The sequence below is a fragment of the Malaclemys terrapin genome, chromosome 4 (genome assembly GCF_027887155.1).
Source record: "Malaclemys terrapin pileata isolate rMalTer1 chromosome 4, rMalTer1.hap1, whole genome shotgun sequence".
Classification (NCBI taxonomy): Eukaryota; Metazoa; Chordata; order Testudines; family Emydidae; genus Malaclemys; species Malaclemys terrapin.
In genome coordinates this window covers 125,227,688-125,247,240 of record NC_071508.1, presented here as the reverse complement: position 1 = coordinate 125,247,240, position 19,553 = coordinate 125,227,688, and the positions used below count along the sequence as shown (strand labels likewise).

General features: G+C 42.9%; 1 protein-coding gene across 1 annotated transcript; it reads left to right on the top strand.

Annotated features, from left to right (window-relative positions):
* The first annotated feature begins 7,582 nt into the window (after window positions 1–7,582).
* On the top strand, window positions 7,583–17,115 carry LOC128837252 (alpha-1-antitrypsin-like). Its single transcript, XM_054028256.1, has 5 exons — window positions 7,583–7,675; window positions 9,676–10,344; window positions 12,253–12,523; window positions 14,809–14,956; window positions 16,696–17,115. The coding sequence occupies exons 2-5, from the start codon at window positions 9,693–9,695 to the stop codon at window positions 16,885–16,887; spliced, it is 1,263 nt and encodes a 420-aa protein (XP_053884231.1). The 5' UTR covers window positions 7,583–7,675; window positions 9,676–9,692; the 3' UTR covers window positions 16,888–17,115.
* The last annotated feature ends 2,438 nt before the right edge of the window (window positions 17,116–19,553 follow it).

Genomic DNA, 19,553 nt, shown 5'->3' with positions numbered 1-19,553 from the left:
GCCCCCCCCAGCACTCACCAGTAGAATGGAGCGGGTTGGGGCTGGGTCGCTTCAGTTCCTGACGCCCGGTGAGTGCAGGGCAGGCCTGCCCCCACACTCAGGGTCAGGGGAAGGGGAGTGACCCGGCCCCAGCCCACTCCAATCTACTCCCCTGGCTCCCAGCCTTGGGACTTGGGGGGCATGGGGAACTGCCCCCCAGCACTCACTGGCGGTGTGGCTGGGAGCCGGCAGTGCGGACTGGGCTGGAGCCAGGTCACTCCACTTCCCGCCACCCGGTGAGTGCAGGGCAGGGCTGACCCCAACCCCTGCTGCAGTCCTCAGGGGAAGGGGTGGAGTGGGGGCACGGCTGGGGCAGAGCAGGGGGAGCAGGGGCGGGGGTCATGGGGAAGAGGCAGAGCAGGGGCTGGAGCAGCACACAGCTAAGTAGGGCACCAGGAAATGTAGTGCCCCAAATTTCCTGGTGCCCTAAGCAGCTACGTACTTTGCATATGGGTAAGGATGGCCCTGCCCCCAGGCATCTGTACTGGAACCTGTGCTGTTCAACATATTCATAAATGATCTGGAAAAAGGGGTAAACAGTGAGGTGGCAAAATTTGTAGATGATACAAAATTACTCAGGCTAGTTAAGCCCAAAGCAGACTGTGAGGAGATACAAAGGGATCTCACAAAACTGGGCGACTGGGCAATAAAATGGCAGATGAAATTCAATGTTGATAAATGCAAAGTAATGCACACTGGAAAACATAATCCCAAATATACATATAAAATGATGGGATCTAAATTAGCTGTTACTACTCAAGAAAAAGATTTTGGAGTCATTGTGGATGATTCTGTGAAAACACCCACTCAATGTGCAGCAGTAGTCAAAAAAGCTAACAGAATGTTAGGAACCATTAGGAAAGGGATAAATAATAAGACAGTAAATATCATAATGCCACTACATAAATCTATACTGCATTTAGCCGTATGGAATGGAAATACTGCATTTAGCCGTATGGAATGGAAATACTGCATTTAGCCGTATGGAATGGAAATCCATCAACCTCATGAATTTTTACTGCATTTAGCCGTATGGAATGGAAATCCATCAACCTCATGAATTTTTACTGCATTTAGCCGTACATAAATCTATGGTACATCCACACCTTGGTTGCCCACATCTCAAAAAAGCTATGAAAAGGTACAAGGAAGGACAACAAAAATGATTAAGGGTATGGAACATCTTTCATGTGAGGAGAGATTAAAAAGCCTGGGACTTTTCATCTTGGAAAAGAAACGACTAAGGTGGAGATGTGATACAGGGCTATAAAATCATGGGTGGTATGGAGAAAGTGAATAAGGAAGTGTTCTTAACTCCTTCACATAACACAAGAGCCAGGGGTCACCCAATGAAATTAATGGCAGCAAGTTTAAAACAAACAAAACCAAGTATTTCTTCACACAATGCACAGTCAACCTGTGTAACTCTTTGCCAGCGGATGTTGTGAAGGCCAAGACTATAACAGGGTTCATAAAGGAACTAGATAAATTCATGGAGGATAGGTCCATCAATGGCTATTAGCCAAGATGGTCAGTGATGCAGCTCCATGCTCTGGGTGTCCCTAGTCTCTGACTGCCAGAAGCTGGGAGTGGACTTGCTTGAATGTATAGGAAGTAAGTTGTCATGGGAGACTTTTTATTCATATTATTTGTGTTATGGGATTATTTCAGTCACGTCTGAGTTACCTCGTAGCATCTATAGACAACAGCACTTTTCTGTATACTGATTTTGGAAGCTTGTTTTAAATGCCAAAAACAAAATTAAGGCAATGATCAAGCTCTCAGCTATGACAATGATATGATTGAGAGATATACAGATAGTTAAGCACTCAGAAATCATCAAAAGTGGAATGTACAGCCTCATCTGTACAGAGCCTGCACCCCGTGCTGGAGTCCTCACCCCCTCCCGCACTCCAACCCCCTGAGCCAGCCCAGTGAAAATGAGCAAGTGAGTGAGGGATTGGGAGAGCGAGTGACAGAGGGTGGGGGGGATGGAGTGAGCAGGGGCGGGGCCTCAGAGGAGGGGCAGGACAGGGGGCGGAGCAAGGGTGTTCAGTTTTGTGTGAGTATAACGTTGGCAACCCTATGGATGACAGGAGATGGATCATTCAATGATTTATAGTTTTGTGTATTCCCTCTGAAGCATCTAGCACTGGCCACTGTCAGAAGACAGGATACTGGGCTAGATGGTCTGACCCAGGATGGTCATAACATCTGGAGCAGGGAGGTGAGCCCAGCCCTGCAGCACAACAACTGCTGCTGCGGGGGGTGATGTGGTATGGGAGGTTTGTTCTCCAGCTCACCCCCTACCACCTCTCCTCCGCACTAGGCCAGGAGTAGGGTTGCAGCGCTGGGGTAGAGGTTACTGCTATGGGTGGTCAATGCCCCCTCTGCAGTTTAGTACAGTGCACCCATTGGATCAGGAGGCTACATCTACCCCTTTGGCTCAGAGTTGGAGTGGTTGTAGGGAGGGATTTGGGGAGGGGGTGCCCCTGCCATCTCTCATTGATGCTCCTGGGCAAGTTCATCTTGAGCTGCTGCTCCCTGATCTATCCTCCGATTGTAATAGTTGGCTTACTTCCTTGCAGGGCCTTCATAAGGCCCTGCTGAATGCTCATGAGAATGGCACTGAGCCTGCAACAGCCACGGCCATGGAAATAACATTAGAGGCTCTCCTCCTACCATTATATTCAACAGACCTGCCTGATGATTGTTGATCAGACCACCCACAACATTCTCCTCAAGGAGAAAATCATGAACCCTGCTGAAAAACAAGAATGTATGCATTGTTATACATGTTGCAATGCTTATACTAAGTGGTGTGTGAACTCCCATGATTTTGTGCATGTTCAGAGCACTAGATACTAGCAATTATAATTGAACTGTAATTAACATGTCATCCCAAACAAATAAAATAAGAGCGTGGCAATTTTTACCCTACAAACAGTTTGATATTTCTTCCCCTGTCAGAAAACAATTTGGAGCAAGAAATCTGTTATTCCTGCCTCCAAAAAGCTTTGTTGGCTTAGAAATTAGACTTGTGTAATGGAAAACTCAATTACCCAATCCCTAACAACCAAGGGAAAGACCTGGTAAGGAAATGGTATTTGTCATATTGTGCATATTATCACAATAACCAGTCCTACTACCAGAGTCCTAGCCTGCACACGAAAATCCCTTCCACTTGCAACATAGTGCACCCAATGTCCTATAACTCACACTCTAATGCAGCTTTACCATGTGATTATTAACAATATTGTTTTTTCCACAGGAGGTATTTTTATCATCTATGTAAATGAGGAAAGGGTGAAGTTAGCATTAAGGAGGCGGGGTTATTAGGTTTATGTACTTTTTTGGCAAGCATTCAGCAAATAATCTTGTGTATTCAGTATAAAGGGCAGCATGTCACTCATACCCTTTTATTATACTCAAAGTTAGAGCTGGTTAAAAATGCCATTTCCTTCAAAGCCAAAATGTTTTGCAAAAATATATGGAGTTAGGCATTTTCATTAAGATTTCTCAGCTTCAGGATGAAATTTCTAGTCACAGTATGATGAGAGCAGCACATCGCAACCTAGACCAGTGATTAGGGTACTTGCTTGGAATATGGGAGAGCCAAGTTTAAGTTCAAGTATCAGAGGGGTAGCTGTGTTAGTCTGGATCTGTAAAAAGCAACAAAGAGTCCTGTGGCACTAATGGAAGTATTGGAGAATAAGCTTTTATGGGTGAAAGTTAAAGTTCCTGTTCCAATCCATCTGTGGTAAGTACCCTGGGTGGGTGGCTATTCTAGGGTGTTTGCTTTTTGTGAAATTTTTTAAAATATCTAATTTTTGTTCTGCATGAACAAAAACAAATGTAAAAACCTCAACTTTTTTTTTTTTTTTTTTTTTTTTTGCGCAACACAGAATTATTGTTTTCTAGCCAGCCCTACTCAGGGTACATTTCCTTCGGCATTCTTGTATAGCTAAAACACTCTGGCAAGTTTTGTATTGTCCATAAGGTAACCTGTGAGGATATTTAACTAACACATCTGAGAAACACATGCAAAGAAATCAGCCCAGGGGTGGAGGGTCTATGGTGGCTTCAATTCACCCTTTTATCTTCGCAATTCTAGGATATTCAGGTGGTGGAACTGCCTCCAATGTACAGCCCTGATGGCCTATCTCACAGCACCCTATCCCCAGGCAGCTTGAAATCTCTACACTGCTGAGGTCTCACCCCAACAGACTCATCCAAACCTCAGCCCAGGCCTTGGTAATGTCCTCTAGAGATGAGGCTTGAGAGGGAGTTCTTAGAAGACAACTTTAAGGCTGTTTTCTGGTATGCTGCACCAGAAGAATTCATCCACACCGGAAACAGGAGTTTAGAGCTCTGTTAGGCCATTCTGGCCCTTTTATCTAGTTTAAGAGGGTCGGAGAAATGCTGAGGAGCTCATCCAATAAATGTTAATCTCGCTGATGCCTTGAAGTGGCACGAATAGAGCTGTCTCATCTCTTCCCCTTGCCAGCAGCACTCTGCAATTAAACAGACACACACACACTCCAAAGAGGTATGCAGTGTAAATTGGTCAAACTTCCTGTGCTCTGTCACTCGTACAGCAGAGAGTATGGTTTTGCCCTTGTGCAGTGGTATAAATACAAAAAAATGTTTGTCAAGATTAACACCCATTGGAAGACACCTGATGAAAAGATACAAAGGGGAGACTGGTAAAGAAACATACCTATATGTCATTGTAGGGAAAGAAAGAAGTGAAACTGCAGAATAGCCAGTAGTCTGGTGGTTAAGGCCTAGGAGGTGAAAGGCTAGGGATCAAATCCCTCTTCAAACCCAGCAGATCAGGGAGTTGAATATAGGTTTCCTCTGTCCCATGTGGACGCACTGAGCTACTAGCTTATGGTAAATCTAATCCTAAATGACTTACAAGCACAATGCCTGAAAACCCCTTTCATAATCTACAACAACCAGAGTCATCATTTGAAACATAGGCCTGATCCTGCAAACTCTTCTCACTAAAGCCAGATAAGAGCCGGCCTAATGTAGATTTATTGAATTATAGTTGTTATTGTTCCAATGTGTTTGCTCTTGTTTGCGGGGGAGGGATAGCTCAGTGGTTTGAGCATTGGCCTGCTAAACCCAGGCTTGTGAGTTCAATCCTTGAGGGGGCCACCTCAAGATCTGGGGCAAAATCAGTACTTGGTCCTGCTAGTGAAGGCAGGGGGCTGGACTTGATGACCTTTCAGGGTCCCTTCCAGTTCTAGGAGATAGGATATCTCCATTTATTTATAATGTAACCCTTCTGCCCCTCTGAGTTGGCAGCAACAAAGGCCAGGTTCAGTATCTAGGGGTTCCATTTCAATAACGCAATGCAAAACCGGCTCGAGCCTCCACCCAGTGACCTGGGACAATTACATACCATCCCCCTGGGCGCCTCTAGGAGGCAATACTTCCCCTCTCGCAAGCACAGAGTGAGTGTAGCAAAAGCCTTTTAATAAAGGAGGGAAACAATGCAGCATTATGTTGGGGGAAACACCACAAACAGGATTCAAACACAAACCATGAGCAAAAGACCCACCTCCAAGTAAGTTTGGCAGTGTCCTTTTCCCCTCAGGGTCTTAAGTCCAATCATCCCAAAGTCCAACAACCCCAAAGTCTCTGTGCCTGGTCAGTGCCACCCCAGAGTTCAAAAGTTTATCTGCAGAGTTTTACCCCCCGCCCCAGCCTGGGCGGAAACGGGGGGGGGGGGGAGCACATGGGATGTTAAGGGGTACCTTACGTGGTCCAAGGCCGACTGCCCCACCTCTCCGTGGAGTTCTGCTGCAGTCTTTACCATGAATGGCTCCGCTCTACTAGCCGTGCCACGCTGCTCCGCTCTGCTCCTCCAGCCGTCCCCGCAAACTGCTTCACTCTGCTCCCCATTCCGTGGGCCGCTCTAACTGTCCCACAAACTGCTCAGCTCTGCCAGCCGCTCCACTCCACCAGCCGTCCCATGAACCGCTCCAGCTGCCCCTGCAAATGGCTCAGCTCCGCGCCACTCCGCTTGCTGTTCTATGGGCCGCTCCAACCGTCCCACAAACTGCTCGTCTCTGCCAGCTGCTTAGCAATATATCTTCAGGCTCCCCCACTGGTTAACACAGCACTCAGTGATCTCAGCTCAGCAATTTTAGCTCTTTGAGTGATTGCAGCTCGTGGTGATTTCAGCTTGTAGTAGGGGAGCCCTAGTGCTAGAGCACCATTGGCCCAAAGTGAATTCAGTTCAGCACCTTCTAGCTAGACTCCTCATGGAAGCAAACTTAGCTCTGCTATTCAACGGGGGGGGGGGGAGAAGAGGAGGAGAGAGAGAGAGAGAGAAGGGGGAAGGTAATACAATTGGTGTTCCAGGCACCCCCCTCCCCCCAAAAGGGGCCCATACCATCAGATATACATACCCATCCCTGACCTCTCTCAATTCACTGGGTTTCGTAACCCATGCCCCTTGTCTAGCAAGTGCTACTTAGTTACTGGTGAGTCCCTCTGTCATACAACAGTTCCACTGGCCTTGATTCACAGAATCAGGGTTACAACACTTTATTCTTCCTGCCCCAATAACAGAGAAACTGGGGATCCCACACCAGCCAAAGTAACCACTTTCAGTTGTAGTTGTCCCAGGCTAGGCGGGTGGGTGTGCCTATCCAAACAAGATCAGCCCCTGAAGTTCTTTTCAACCCTCACCATAATTCACCACCAGATGTCAGGGTAGAGCTTATCCTGACTCTGCTTACATCAATAATATGGGGGATTTCACTAATGAGTAAGGAGATGGTTGTTTTTATACAAATTCAAGAGGTCCAGTGTTAGAGATCTGGTGTAAACAAAATCAGTAATTCCAATTCTACTCATATTAATAAAAGATCAATTCTTACTGCTAACATGAGCAAGGACTCAAGAAGAACATGCTTGCTGAGGATATTAGAAACTGACCAATCCACTACAGTGGAAAAATTCTGCAGAGGAAGAGTCCATGTGAAACCTTACCAGGTTGAGGGTGGTGTCTCTTCTCTGCATCCTCCTTTCAGCTGCAGACTTACACGAGAGAAGTGCAGGGAGTCGTATGTGGTCCCAGTGTAAGATTGGGGATTCACAGGAAAGTCTGGCTTCAGCCATGTAGGTGTCCAATCAGCCATACAGAAAAGTCCCTTGGTCCAGATTCCAGGATCCCTGAAAGGGTGGCTGATGCCTGGGCTGTCATTGGCTCCCCCACCACAGCTGTACACTCTGACCTCTGCTGGTTTAAACATAGTAATGAGCTTTATGGCTTTTGTGCTTTGTAAGTGCATTCTGGGGTACTTGGCTCCAACGTGTGTTTGCACAGGGAGGCTTACAGGCGCACAGAAACATCATAACCACGACTACCCTCTAGCTGGATTGCATGACCCTTGGCTTTAATCTGCTCTATATGCATAGATGGTGGGTCCATGAACCTAGATGTCCAGAAAAACTAGCTTCATCAGCATTTTGTCTGACCTCATTGATCATTTTACTTTGATCTATGTAATATTTAACAAGAGGGCAAGGTGCTTAATGCTGGTCAGCAGTATAAATAATGGAGCAAGGAGCAGTGCAGATCAGATAGACACAGCTGGGGCCTTCTGAATATACTGTAAGTATTGTATTCATTTTTCCTTAAAGACAATGAGTTCATGTTATAATGAGTTTAGTTTATAGGATCATTTCATTTTCCTGTGGGTGATTCTGTAATGGCCATAGAGAACAATCTGCTCTGTAGCTTGGCCTGTCTTATGCAGTCACTCAGAGGAACAGCAGAAATTGATACCCTTGTGAGGTTGTGCTTTGACTAAGAGTCAAACACTATTTAATGGCAAATGTTGAAGAATAGTTCAATGCAGTTCCTAAAGTGTGGCTGTACTCTGAATAGTGACTGTAAAAAGACATTATAGGGCTGCATGTTTAGGCGGGCACTGGCTCCAGATCAAATGTGCTCAGTTTACAAGGAATGTTTTTTTCCTGTAAATTGCTAGCCCTGTAAAATCATACAGACTGAGAGTCAGGCTGAAACTGGTCCCTGCTAGGGCTCTCTGTCAGGCAAGCCACCCCAGACTGGGGAGGGAGGTTTGGGAAGGATCTTGCTGCACTAATAAAGCACGTTCTGAAGCCCAAAGAGGGGCACAGCCATGAGTTACTCTCCTTGTACATCTTGGAGTTCATCTTGGATAACTGATCAGGGTACTGAGGTTCAGGGGTGGGAAGGCGTAACTGCTTCAACCTCTGAGCTGTGAGAGTGGCCGTGGAGTGACTCTGCCCCTGTGGGGGAGCATTCCTCCACCATTCTTCCCACAGAGCTCCCCAGTACTAGTTACCAGTTTGTGTGCTTGCATGGTAGATGTGGCCCTATAGACTCAGTCAGGTGGATAGGCCTTTGCAGCTAGTGCCTGTGAATTTTAGAACTGGGGCCTTTTTTCCCCCTTGAAAGAAACCTAGGAAGTTGTGGGCCTGTTTTCAAAAACATTTCAAAGAGTCTGTGAGACGGCTGCGTGTGCCCACAGCTACTTTGGTTTGGTGCTTTGGTTTGCAGATCAGGTGCTTGAGAAAAAACATTGAGAATTCATGGCAGTTTTGCCTCCCTGTTTCAGTCAGAAAAAAAAGAAATGAGAAAAAAAAAATCAAAACATTTTGTTTCAATGTTTTCTAAGCAAAACATTTAGATTTTTCAGTTTACAACAGCTTTGTTTCAAAATTTACTTTAATTTTATTATTAAAATATTTAAAATGCTCAAAATCAAACCAGAACCTTTTGACCAGGAGTTATTTTTTACAATTTTGACTTGCTGAAAATAAAAAAAATTAAAAAAATAAAATCATTTTGAGTTTGAATTGCCAGTGAAGCAAAAAAATAAAAATAAAAATAAAAATAAAAAAATTCTGTTGTTTATACAGATCCAGTTGCTGGGGTTATGGCTCTCCACTATTCCAATGTGACACTGGTTTGAGATAGAGGAGCAGCTGGGCTACTCTAACCCATATCTGGGCCAAGGAGCTGTAACTGTTTGCTTCATATGTCACAAGTGGGGCTCAGGAGTAGGGGAGAATTGAGCCCAGTATGTTTTTGATTGTTATAGAATCATTAGGAAAGGTTTTGATATAGCTGTGCTGTTATAGAAAGACAAGCATCGTTTGATATGCACCTTTTTACAAACCTATTAATACTAATAAACATGATGGTTCTTAAAGACAGGGGTGGGTGAACTGTTTCAGAGGAAATAAACTGTTCCAAACGTGGTCCCTCTCTGTCCACTCTATTCAGATAAAAAATCCTGTCTATCCCCACTTGTTCTCTTTCTCTGACTCCAAAGATGGACATAGCTGTCTCACATCTGATTGTCTAATAAATCCAATCCCCTTTCCTTTCCATAAGTCTTCAGTTTCTTGAAGGCTAACTGACTTGAAGGGATGTGGGGAGAAATATCTGAGAATTGCAAGGAAACTAAGGGGAAGGAGCCTCTCCAAATGCATCAGTAGTGGGACAACAGGAAACACTAATATCTGGAAAATAATCACTAGGTCTACTTTTACATGGAAAAAGAAGAACAATTTTCATTACACTGTTCCATAGATATAATGACTTTCATTCTTTCTTCATAGTGTTGTTCCAAAGGAAAATGAAGCCAACCCTCTATCTGTGTGTGTTACTTGTTGGACTTCTTGCTGTTGTCCACTGTACTCATGACCCTGACCACCATGATAAAAAGCCCCAGGAACATCATCCCAGTGCTGAAGGAAATCCTAAAAGCAAAACATGGGCTTGTTCCAAAATAACTCCCAGCAATGCTGACTTTGCATTTAGATTCTACAAGCAGGTTACATCAGATGCAGTTGAGAAGAATATTTTCTTCTCTCCTTTCAGCATCTCCACTGCTTTAGCCATGGTGGCTTTAGGTGCTAAATCAACCACTCTGACTCAGATTCTGGAAGGACTCGCCTTTAACCTGACAGAGATTGAGGAGAAGGAGATACATGAAGGTTTTCGTGATCTCATTCACTGGCTAAACCTTCCTGACAATGAAGTCCAGCTGAATCTGGGAAATGCCCTTTTTGTTGATGAGAAGCTGATATTGCTACAGAAGTTTTTGGAAGACGTCAAAAGCTTGTATGAAGCAGAAGCTTTTCATAGTAATTTCCAGAATTCTCCAGAGGCTGAGAAACAGATCAATGATTATATAGAGAAGAAAACCCATGGGAAAATTGCCAACTTGGTCCAGGGTCTTGATCCACTCACTGTAATGGTTCTTGTCAACTATGTTTACTTTAAAGGTGAGATACGTTATACCAATGGCTACTTATTGCCAATATAAACTTTCAGTGTCTGATTTGTAATCTGAAACAAAACACAAAATCCCCAATCATTTTAAAATTTATTTAACAGGTAGTTAGGCCTATGAGATCAACTACATTGAAAATAATTATGTCTGGAAAACTTTTCCAGGAGGATTATATGAAAAAATGTCAAAACTTGGTGTCTGAAATTAGGCCCCTTACATCATAATTAGGCACGTAAATGTAAGTGGTGACGTTATTAGAACCATCAGAATCTCTTTGAAGTCAATGGGGGCTACAGTGCTCAGGATATCAAAGACCAGGTCAGTTGTGACTGGCTTTATGTATTCATGTTTGAAAAATTTGTTCTGCCATTCATTTCATGATTCAATGTGAAATATGCAGCAAAATTGATGGCTAAGTCTTTGTGAATTGTTATCACATGCACATATTCTCATTCTGATAGGAGATGGTGGCTGTACATCTATCGGATTATGGTGACTTCCTGTGCTATTATATAAGGAGAGAAAACAGCACCTGTCCATTCTTTGCAAAGAGTAGGGACATTTTCTTTAAAATCTTGCAGTATCTGGAATCCAAATTGAATGTGTATTTGGTAAACAACTTTACACAGTGATTTGTCAGATATGTTGAGCAAATGGTATACAGAACACATGAAAAGGTGATTCTAAGGCCTGAAAATCAACCTGTTGAAATGGAATGGTATTCAGCTGAACAGTAACTACCGCCTAAATCTTGTTAAAGTTGTGTAAAAAACCTGGTATTTTAGTTAATCCTATCAAGGATAGAGCGATTCTGTTCTCAATGTAGCAATGATTGAGTCATGATAATGATTTACAAGTAAATTAGAAAACAGTGTAACCATTATCATCTATGCAAGACCAGACTTGACTGGGGGTCTCAGGCATTGCCCTGATCATAGAATATCAGGGTTGGAAGGGATCTCAGAAAGTCATCTAGTCCAACCCCCTTCTCAAAGCAGAACCAATCCCTATAGATTTTTGCCCCAGATCTCTAATTGGCCCATACAAGGATTGAACTCACAACCCTAAATTTAGCAGGCCAATGCTCAAACCACTGAACTACCCTCCACCCAATAATGTATAGTGGAGGGAAAGGATGGTGCTATGGCTAAAACATGAGTTCTGATTCCACCTCTGTCACAGACTCAGTGTGCAACCTTGGGCATGTCACATAAGCTCACTGTACCTTGGTTTCTCCATCGGTACTGTGGTGATAGTAATGCCTCCTTAGCAGGGGTATTCTGAAGCTTAGTTCCTTAATATTTTTATAGCTCTTTCAGAGCCTTTGAGCTATAGAAATGCAAAGAATTTTGTATTTAATTTGTGAGATTTAGTGCAAAACTACTTGTTCTAGAAATCACAAGAGAGAAATCATGTTAACAGCTGCTCTATTTATGGAGACACTTATGCCACCAAAGGAAAAATATTCTCCCTTTTTCTCTTCAAGAACCTAAATAATGATGCATTGCAGCACCTAAATTCCCCTTGTGAATCTAGCTCTAAAAGTTTAAAACTCATGGAAAAAAACTTAATTAATTAATTCCCTGTAAATTGTCAGAAAGCAGCCTCATGTGGAACTGCCTCAAAAATACAGTTTAAAAGAAAAAAACGGGATTACTTAATTTCATTTCATGGTTTTCATCAGGACTTTTAACAGCCCATACAAAGTCTCAACACATTAGAGATGCCCATTATACTATTGAAAGAGTCTTACTAACATGATGGGAAACAAAAAATCCCCTTAGGAAAATTGGCTTTGAGTTCCCTTGAATCTATAAATATAGGTTTATTATACTTGATTTAGGGTGGTTTATACTAATAAGTCCTCTTTCACACTATAGTCAATTGCATTCTTTCACAGCCTACTGGGAACATCCTTTCAGTGATTCGCTCACCCATGAAGCAGACTTTTTTGTGGATGGGAAAACATCAGTTAAAGTAAATATGATGACCCGAGATGGAGGTTATAACAGTTACTCTGATAAAGAGTTGTCTTGTCAGGTGGTGGAAATACCTTACGATGGAAATGCTACAGCATTATTTATCCTGCCTGATGAAGGAAAAATGAAGCAAGTGGAGAATGCTCTGTTGAGAGAAACTGTGTCTAAATGGGTAAAATCACTTAAACAAAGGTAACTCTTATTTTCTGCTTTGATGTTTTACTGTAAATATAGAATAGAATCCAAATTGTAGACAAAATTAAACTAGGTGCCACAGTTCTTTAGGTACCACAATATTGACTCATTGGAGGTTTCAGTGATGCAATGGGCATAAAGAACTAAACAAAAATAAAGCTGTGATGCTTTTTACTTTCAACAAGTAGGAATTGCAGTAGGAATCAGGATGGTCTTGTGGTTAAGGGACAGGACTGAGAGTCAGGAGATCTAGGGGCTATTCCCATTTCTGCCAGAGACTTTCTACTTATTCTTGAGCCCTTACCTTTACACTGCCACAATTATGCCATCCTTAAAAAGGTGGATGATGACATTTACCTGCCATTGTAAGACTTAACTCACTGATATTTGTAAAACATTTTGACACCTTGGATGGGACTCGTGCTTTTGTATCAAATGACAAGATAAAAAACAGGGTAGGCCTAATTCTGATCTCACACCAATTTTACACTGGTGTCACTCCACTGACTTCAGTGAGTTATTCCTGATTCTCACTGAATTGAGAGCAGAAGCAGGCCCAGGGAATGCTGATATAACATCTGCCTAGAGTTCAGCAGACTATTCCACACAAAAACTTGATCTGGAAAAATGTAAGCTAATGCAGCAGGAAAAAATAATCCAAGATACAGACATTCAAAGGAAGGGAGGTAGCTGGAGATCAGTATTGCTGAAGACAATGTAGGTGAGAGCAGAAAGAAGTGAGAAATGAATTTGCAATGTGAGGTGACAGCAAAAGTAAACCAATGTAATATTGGGCTGCATATGCAGAGATTCCAGGTGCTACAGAGCACTGCTGAGATTGCATGTACAGTGAAACATAATTCAGTCCTCGGCACCTTAATACCAGAAATATGTCAATGAGTCTTGGGAAATCAGAGAAGTCAGAAAAAATAAACAGGGATTGGAGAGATGAATTTTAAGAGGAAATGTATAAATATGCACAAAGTAGCCAAATGATGACTAAGACTGATAGAACTTGTGGATAACAACATTGTAAATACCCATGGGAATTTATTGGACCAGATACAAATTCTACTTGTTCACCATTTCTCATGATGCTGATGTTGACATTTTACTTGCACACCCCAAATTTCATTGCTCTGGGCAAGCAGAGAAATAGTATTTTGCAAACCTGGCATGCAGTTATTTGGAGGGTGCAAACACCAAGTAGAGACAGGAATTGCTTAGTGATATAGGATCTGATCCTGCATTATTAAAATCAATGGGATTTCTGCCATTGATTCAGTGCCTGCAGCAGCAAGTAATAGGCCATAATTAGGAGTGGTAAGCAAAGGAAAATAATTAGGAGTGAAATCAAGCAAAAGGAAAATGTAATCCAAATATCATAAAACATTACTTAATGTGGAAGGGTCTCCCTAAGGACAGAACTGGACAGGATAAAGAACTCAAATGCATATTGTTAGGCAGAAACCTGCATTGTAAGGGAGCAGGGCAGTGGGAATAGACAAGATGGCCAAAATGGGTGTTTTCCATCTCCAACTTCTTTGATTCATTGCCATGAATGGTAGTAATCTGTTGAATAAAGATATTGACACAGCCTTATGGAACCAAAAGGATGTTTTGGAAAGGAAGGAGAAGTTTCTCAAATGTTCCTCACTGCCCAAAAGAACGAACAGAGGGATTATGAGAAGGCTCATCTCTTCAAGAGCTACACGATCCTCGTGTACTATTCCAAAGAGGGGAAACCAGAGACTAGTATCAGTCTGTGTAACAGGTCTAGTGGCTGAGCAGATAGGAAGGGGGCAGGTGGTTAGAACATTCCACTTCTCCCCCATTGGATTGTAGAATAGCTGCAGAGATGCTCCATAAAAACACCTTTCAGATGCAAGCTCAGTAAGCTCTTGGGTGCCCCCTCCCCCCAGGGTGAGAAATAGGAGAATCCATGCAGTGGCAAATCCTTCCATCCCAGATGCTGCACCTCAGGAGGAACCCGAAGGGAATTTGCACTGAACGGGGTTGCTTACTATATAGAGGCATCACATCCCTACATGGTCCTCCCAATTCAGCCTCACACATCACAGAAAAATGGTGCCAGTTGTGTTGACAAGGGTTTCTCTACAGCCAGAGAGATGGGGACTGGATTTGCTCCCAAAAGAATGCAAAAAATCCAAGTGGACTTCTTGGCATGCCCAAGAACTATTTGAGGCATCACTATCTAGCAGGTACTGCACAGTGTTATCTGAATGCAATATTTTATCATCATCTTGTATTGCCTTCAACAGAAGAATAGAACTGTACATTCCAAAATTTTCTATTTCGGGCTCCTATGATGTCAAAGAGATATTCAAGAGATTGGGTGTGACTGATGTATTTGAGGACAATGCCGATCTGTCTGGAATCACTGAGAATTCCAAGCTGAAGATTTCAAAAGTAAGTTTGTAAACAGAGGAGGTACTAAGTGGATTTGTCTGCACCTAATCACCCTCACCCTGGGCAGTGTCTAAGCTATATTCAGTACAGCTTGGCATATGGTCATCATCATGCTATCTTTAAACACCCATAACTATGGGGCTGGTAGATAGGTCATAAATATGGATATAATTTTGTCACAGTAAAATTATGCATAATTCACAGCACAGTTATAGTAAAAAAAAAAAAAAAAGATAGTTTTGCCCTATGGTCACAGCAACAGTGTGGACCCTGCTGATGCACTATAACAGTTTGTTAGTTCACTTTGATCTACTTCTCCTTGAAATGGGACTAGGTCAAAGCAAACTAACAAACTGTTAACCCAAAGCAGTTGATCAAAGTGAATTAACCAACTGTTTGTGTGGACCCTGCTGCTGGGCATTGACAATTGGCTAAATTTACTTTGATCAGCGACTGTAACATTAACAGTTCATTAATTCACTTTTATCTATCCCCATTTCAAAGAGGACTAGATCAAACTGAACTAAAACTGTAATGCTTGGCAGCAGAGTCCATATAAATGTTAAAATTCAAGGGACCATGAAAGGTCATCACTGTCCTGGAAAAGTTGAAATAAATGGCAAAACTCACAGGTTCCTTGACAGTGATGACATAATCACGTCCTTAGTCATAAACTAGAGCAGCCTGATGGTTGTTTAAATTAAGGCTGTCTATTGAGAGGCCCCCAAGGGCCCTTCCAATGTCAAGGGATCACTGGGCATAGAGGAACCTTAGCCATGCCTCTTATCCCCCAGACTTGCACCTTATGACACAGGCTGGGAAGACCATCCTGAGATTTCTCTATGCAAGTGGAATCATCCATCAACTGTTTATGACTGTTTTGCACCACCAGAGTTGCATAGGATTTGTTTTTAAATGTGTATATTTTATAACTATAAATGACCCAATCCTGCTCCTGTAGAGGTCACTGGCAAGACTCCCAGTGCCATCAATGTAGGCAGGAGTGGACCCGAGAAAAGCGCTCTTTCCTAGAAAGAAGCAATAACTTGCTCATCACAGATAATGTTCGCTCGTTACATCTAACACCAGGGTAAATTTTTAATATTTCCAGACACTACGATGACACATGAGTGCACACAGGAAAAGAGTTTAACCACTGCTGACAACTAAAATATAATAACCCATAATAATCTTCAATTTAAACTAACATTGGCAAAGAATATACTTTAGGTCACATTAGGCACAGTACAGAGAGTTCCAAATACAGAACTTTTTACAAAGAAATCAGTCAATATTTGTACTTAGAAATGTGAATTGATACCTGGAGCTTAGCTAGCTGGTTCCTTTCCCTCTGACATCATCATTCCTCTTGAATCTGATTCAGTTTTCTGCTGTAAACTAATTCTTCACTAGACATTTATTTCAGACCCTGAGACTATTTTTCTGTGGTGAGTAGTGAATAGGAGAGTCCCTTTGTGGTGATTTGATTCTTCCAGCTCAGTCTTTTAATATTAATGCACCTAACCCTGCAATACTTACACAGACAAAGCTCCTAATGAACTCATTGGGAATGCTGTCTGCATTTCTTCCATTGTGCTCCATCAGTCCTGCTCTTTTTGGGCCCATGTCTTGCCAGCTGATTTTCCAAAGAGCTCTGATTTAAACGTGAGCATGTTCACTTTCAGCCACTGCCCACTGTTCTATACTTAGACTGTAACGTTTGCTTCATTTCCTTGCAGGCTGTTCACAAGGCCCTGCTGAATGTTCATGAGAACGGCACTGAAGCAGCAGCAGTCACTGTCGTAGAAATGGTTCTTACATCTCTTCCTCCGATCATTCAATTCAACAGGCCCTTCCTGATTATGATTATTGATCGAAGCACCGATGCCTTGCTCTTCCTGGGGAAAATTGTAAACCCTACTGAAAAATAATCAGTCACTGCTGTACATGTCATACCCTTGTACTTAGTGCTGGTAAATTCTGATGTGCTCATGTACACCTGCTGGTACTCGTAACTTTATAAAAATTGTGATTAACATATATTCCCAAACAAATAAAGCAGGAATGGGATAACTCCTTGCATACAAACAGCCTGGTAAATCGTCATCCACTAGGAAGTGATCTGTGCAAAGAGTTACACTGTTGCCAATCCCAAAGTCTTCGTTGGTTTAGAATTAAGTATTTTTTTAAAGTGCTAAGCCCACCCGCATCCTGGAAAAGGTACAAGGTAACCGTCCAATTGAGGGAACCATATTTTAATACTATACACAAATTAATTCCACAGACCATCTGTGGTTTGCCTCTTAGCTGGAGAGCTAAAAATGTAATTCATTTTGACAAGCTTGTACTCTGACAAGCAATGATTCTGAAAAGGACTTTGGGGGTCATGGATAACCAAGTGAATATGAGCTCCCATTGTGACTAAAATGGCTAATGTGATCTTTGGGTGTGTTAGGAGGGGAATATCAAGCAGGAGCAGGGATGTAATATGACCTCTGAATAAGTCATCGGTGAGACCACTTCTGGAACTGTGTCCTGTTTTGGTGTCCACACTTTAGAAAAGATACTGAAAAACTGGAGAGGGCTCAGAAAAAGAGATTCAAGAATGTTCTGAGGTCTGGAAAACATGTTTTACAATAAGAAACTTCAGCCTCCAATGTCCATCCATGATCCCTGTTATATTTGGAGAGGGCAAAAGGAGGGGGAGACTGGTAGCTTGAAGCAGTGGCAGAAGTCCAGCTGCCAACTCAGCTCCTCTAGCAGCTGCCTCAACCTTTAAATCTTTTGAGGCCAATGAACCATAGCTTGTTCTTCAGACTGGGACTTGCAGGCTGATGGCCAGAAGCTCAGCATATGGGCTGGAGCCAATAGGGTGTTACGAGAAGCTGGAGGTACATTTCTGGGGAGTAGTAGTAATGAGGCCATGAATGTTTGGGACAGAGATGGCCATGGCACTTGCTCCCCACATAGGTGTTCATCCCCCAGATATCTTCCCCTCTGGCTTTCTTACTCTCAATGACTTCTTCCTTCCCTTCTTAGAAGTGCCCCATGGAGGCACTCATACTTAGCGTGCCACAGTACTATCACCTGCTCTGAGCTGAGACAGGAGCCCCAAACTGGCTACCCCCTATTCCATCCACACACCCACTTCTCTGCTACATCTCTCACTGGTTCCCTACACCTTCTCTGTTGGACAGTACAGCTCTCTGGCTCTGATAGCTCTGTGCTGATATAGTGAAACAGCGTATAGCTCTGGAGGATGGAAGTAGCCTCCAGTAAATTATATTTCCACTGGCTTTCCATTCCTGAAAAGTAAACTGTTGTTGGGACTCAGTTGCACTTAATTATCAGTTACAATATGTCTATGGAGGTCACAAATGCTTGGAAAAGACACAGCTAATCATTATATGTGTTCATATACAGCTCAACATAGCTCTGTGACTATATATGATATATGGATCACACAGTTTTAGCATATCAGAACTCTAGCACCAGAATAAAACCCTTTTCTTGCATTGCTAAAACATGCTGGCAAGATTTCTGTTGTCCACTAGGTACTTTATGTAAAGTAACATAGACCCAAGTTTAACCATAACTTAAAAAAAAAAGCATAAGTACTTTACTGCACGTCCCAGACAGACTCTTGCGTATTTTGGTGACGCAGCAGTTGGAATACAGTGGCTATATCCCAGCCTCTTGATTGCAAGATTTTGCAGTTTAAAAATAATAGTAACTTCCAAACTGGTTTGCAGTGCAAATTATCCCACCTATCTTCCCAGCCATACTTGACTAGTGCAGGCACTCACACACTTACAGAGCAGACACTAGGAGCTTACCCTTAGGCTGTACATTTGGTGTGTCCTAATAAGCACATTTTTGAAATCGCTATGAAAATATATACAAAGCTCATGAAAATATACACAGAGCTCACTCCTATAGAAGGGGGTCAATATCTTATTGTGGGAAAAGAAAGAAGTAAAAATACTGAAAACAAAATAGAAAAGTTTAGCTCTTCAAACAATAAGAAGCTGCGGTGTGCAAAGCGCGCCTTACCACGAGAGACTAAAGAAGCTCAATCTATTTCGCTTAGCAAAGGGAAGGTTATGTGATGACTTGATCATAAGTACTTACATGGAAAGATGATTTCTGATAGTAGAGGGCTTTTTAATCTAGTGCACAACGTATAATTAGTTCTAATGACTTGAAACTGAAGCTAGGCAACTTCAGACTAAAACTAAGTGTGACAGAGCTTCCTCTCCGCCTTGGTGGGTCCCACGCTCCCTTTTAGAGGTGGGCTGGGCTACTCCTCTTTTCCCTCAGGATTTTCCCCACACCCCTGGGTGGAGGCGGGAGGGGTAGAGAAGCCTCTCAGTCTCTGGTAGCCCTTCTGGGCCTGGTGGCAACAGACCAGACACCCGGTTCAGTCTCTCCCCTCTGGCAGGGTCTCTTCTCTCACACCTCTGGGGCCTGGAAGGGGCATCCATCCTGTTAGGCAGGGATTCTCCCACCCTTTGCCTCTGTACCTGCGTGGCTTCTCTCCAAATGCTTGTCAGCATCTCCACTGCCCAGCTCTCCAGTAGCTCTCCAGTAGCTCACC

Bases quoted from the DNA above. Each gene is read 5' to 3' on its own strand.
- LOC128837252 (XM_054028256.1), top strand. From the start codon at position 9,693: ATGAAGCCAACCCTCTATCTGTGTGTGTTACTTGTTGGACTTCTTGCT. The intron at 10,345-12,252 runs GTGAGATACGTT...ATTCTTTCACAG, and splicing joins CAACTATGTTTACTTTAAAG to CCTACTGGGAACATCCTTTC. The intron at 14,957-16,695 runs GTAAGTTTGTAA...ATTTCCTTGCAG, and splicing joins CCAAGCTGAAGATTTCAAAA to GCTGTTCACAAGGCCCTGCT.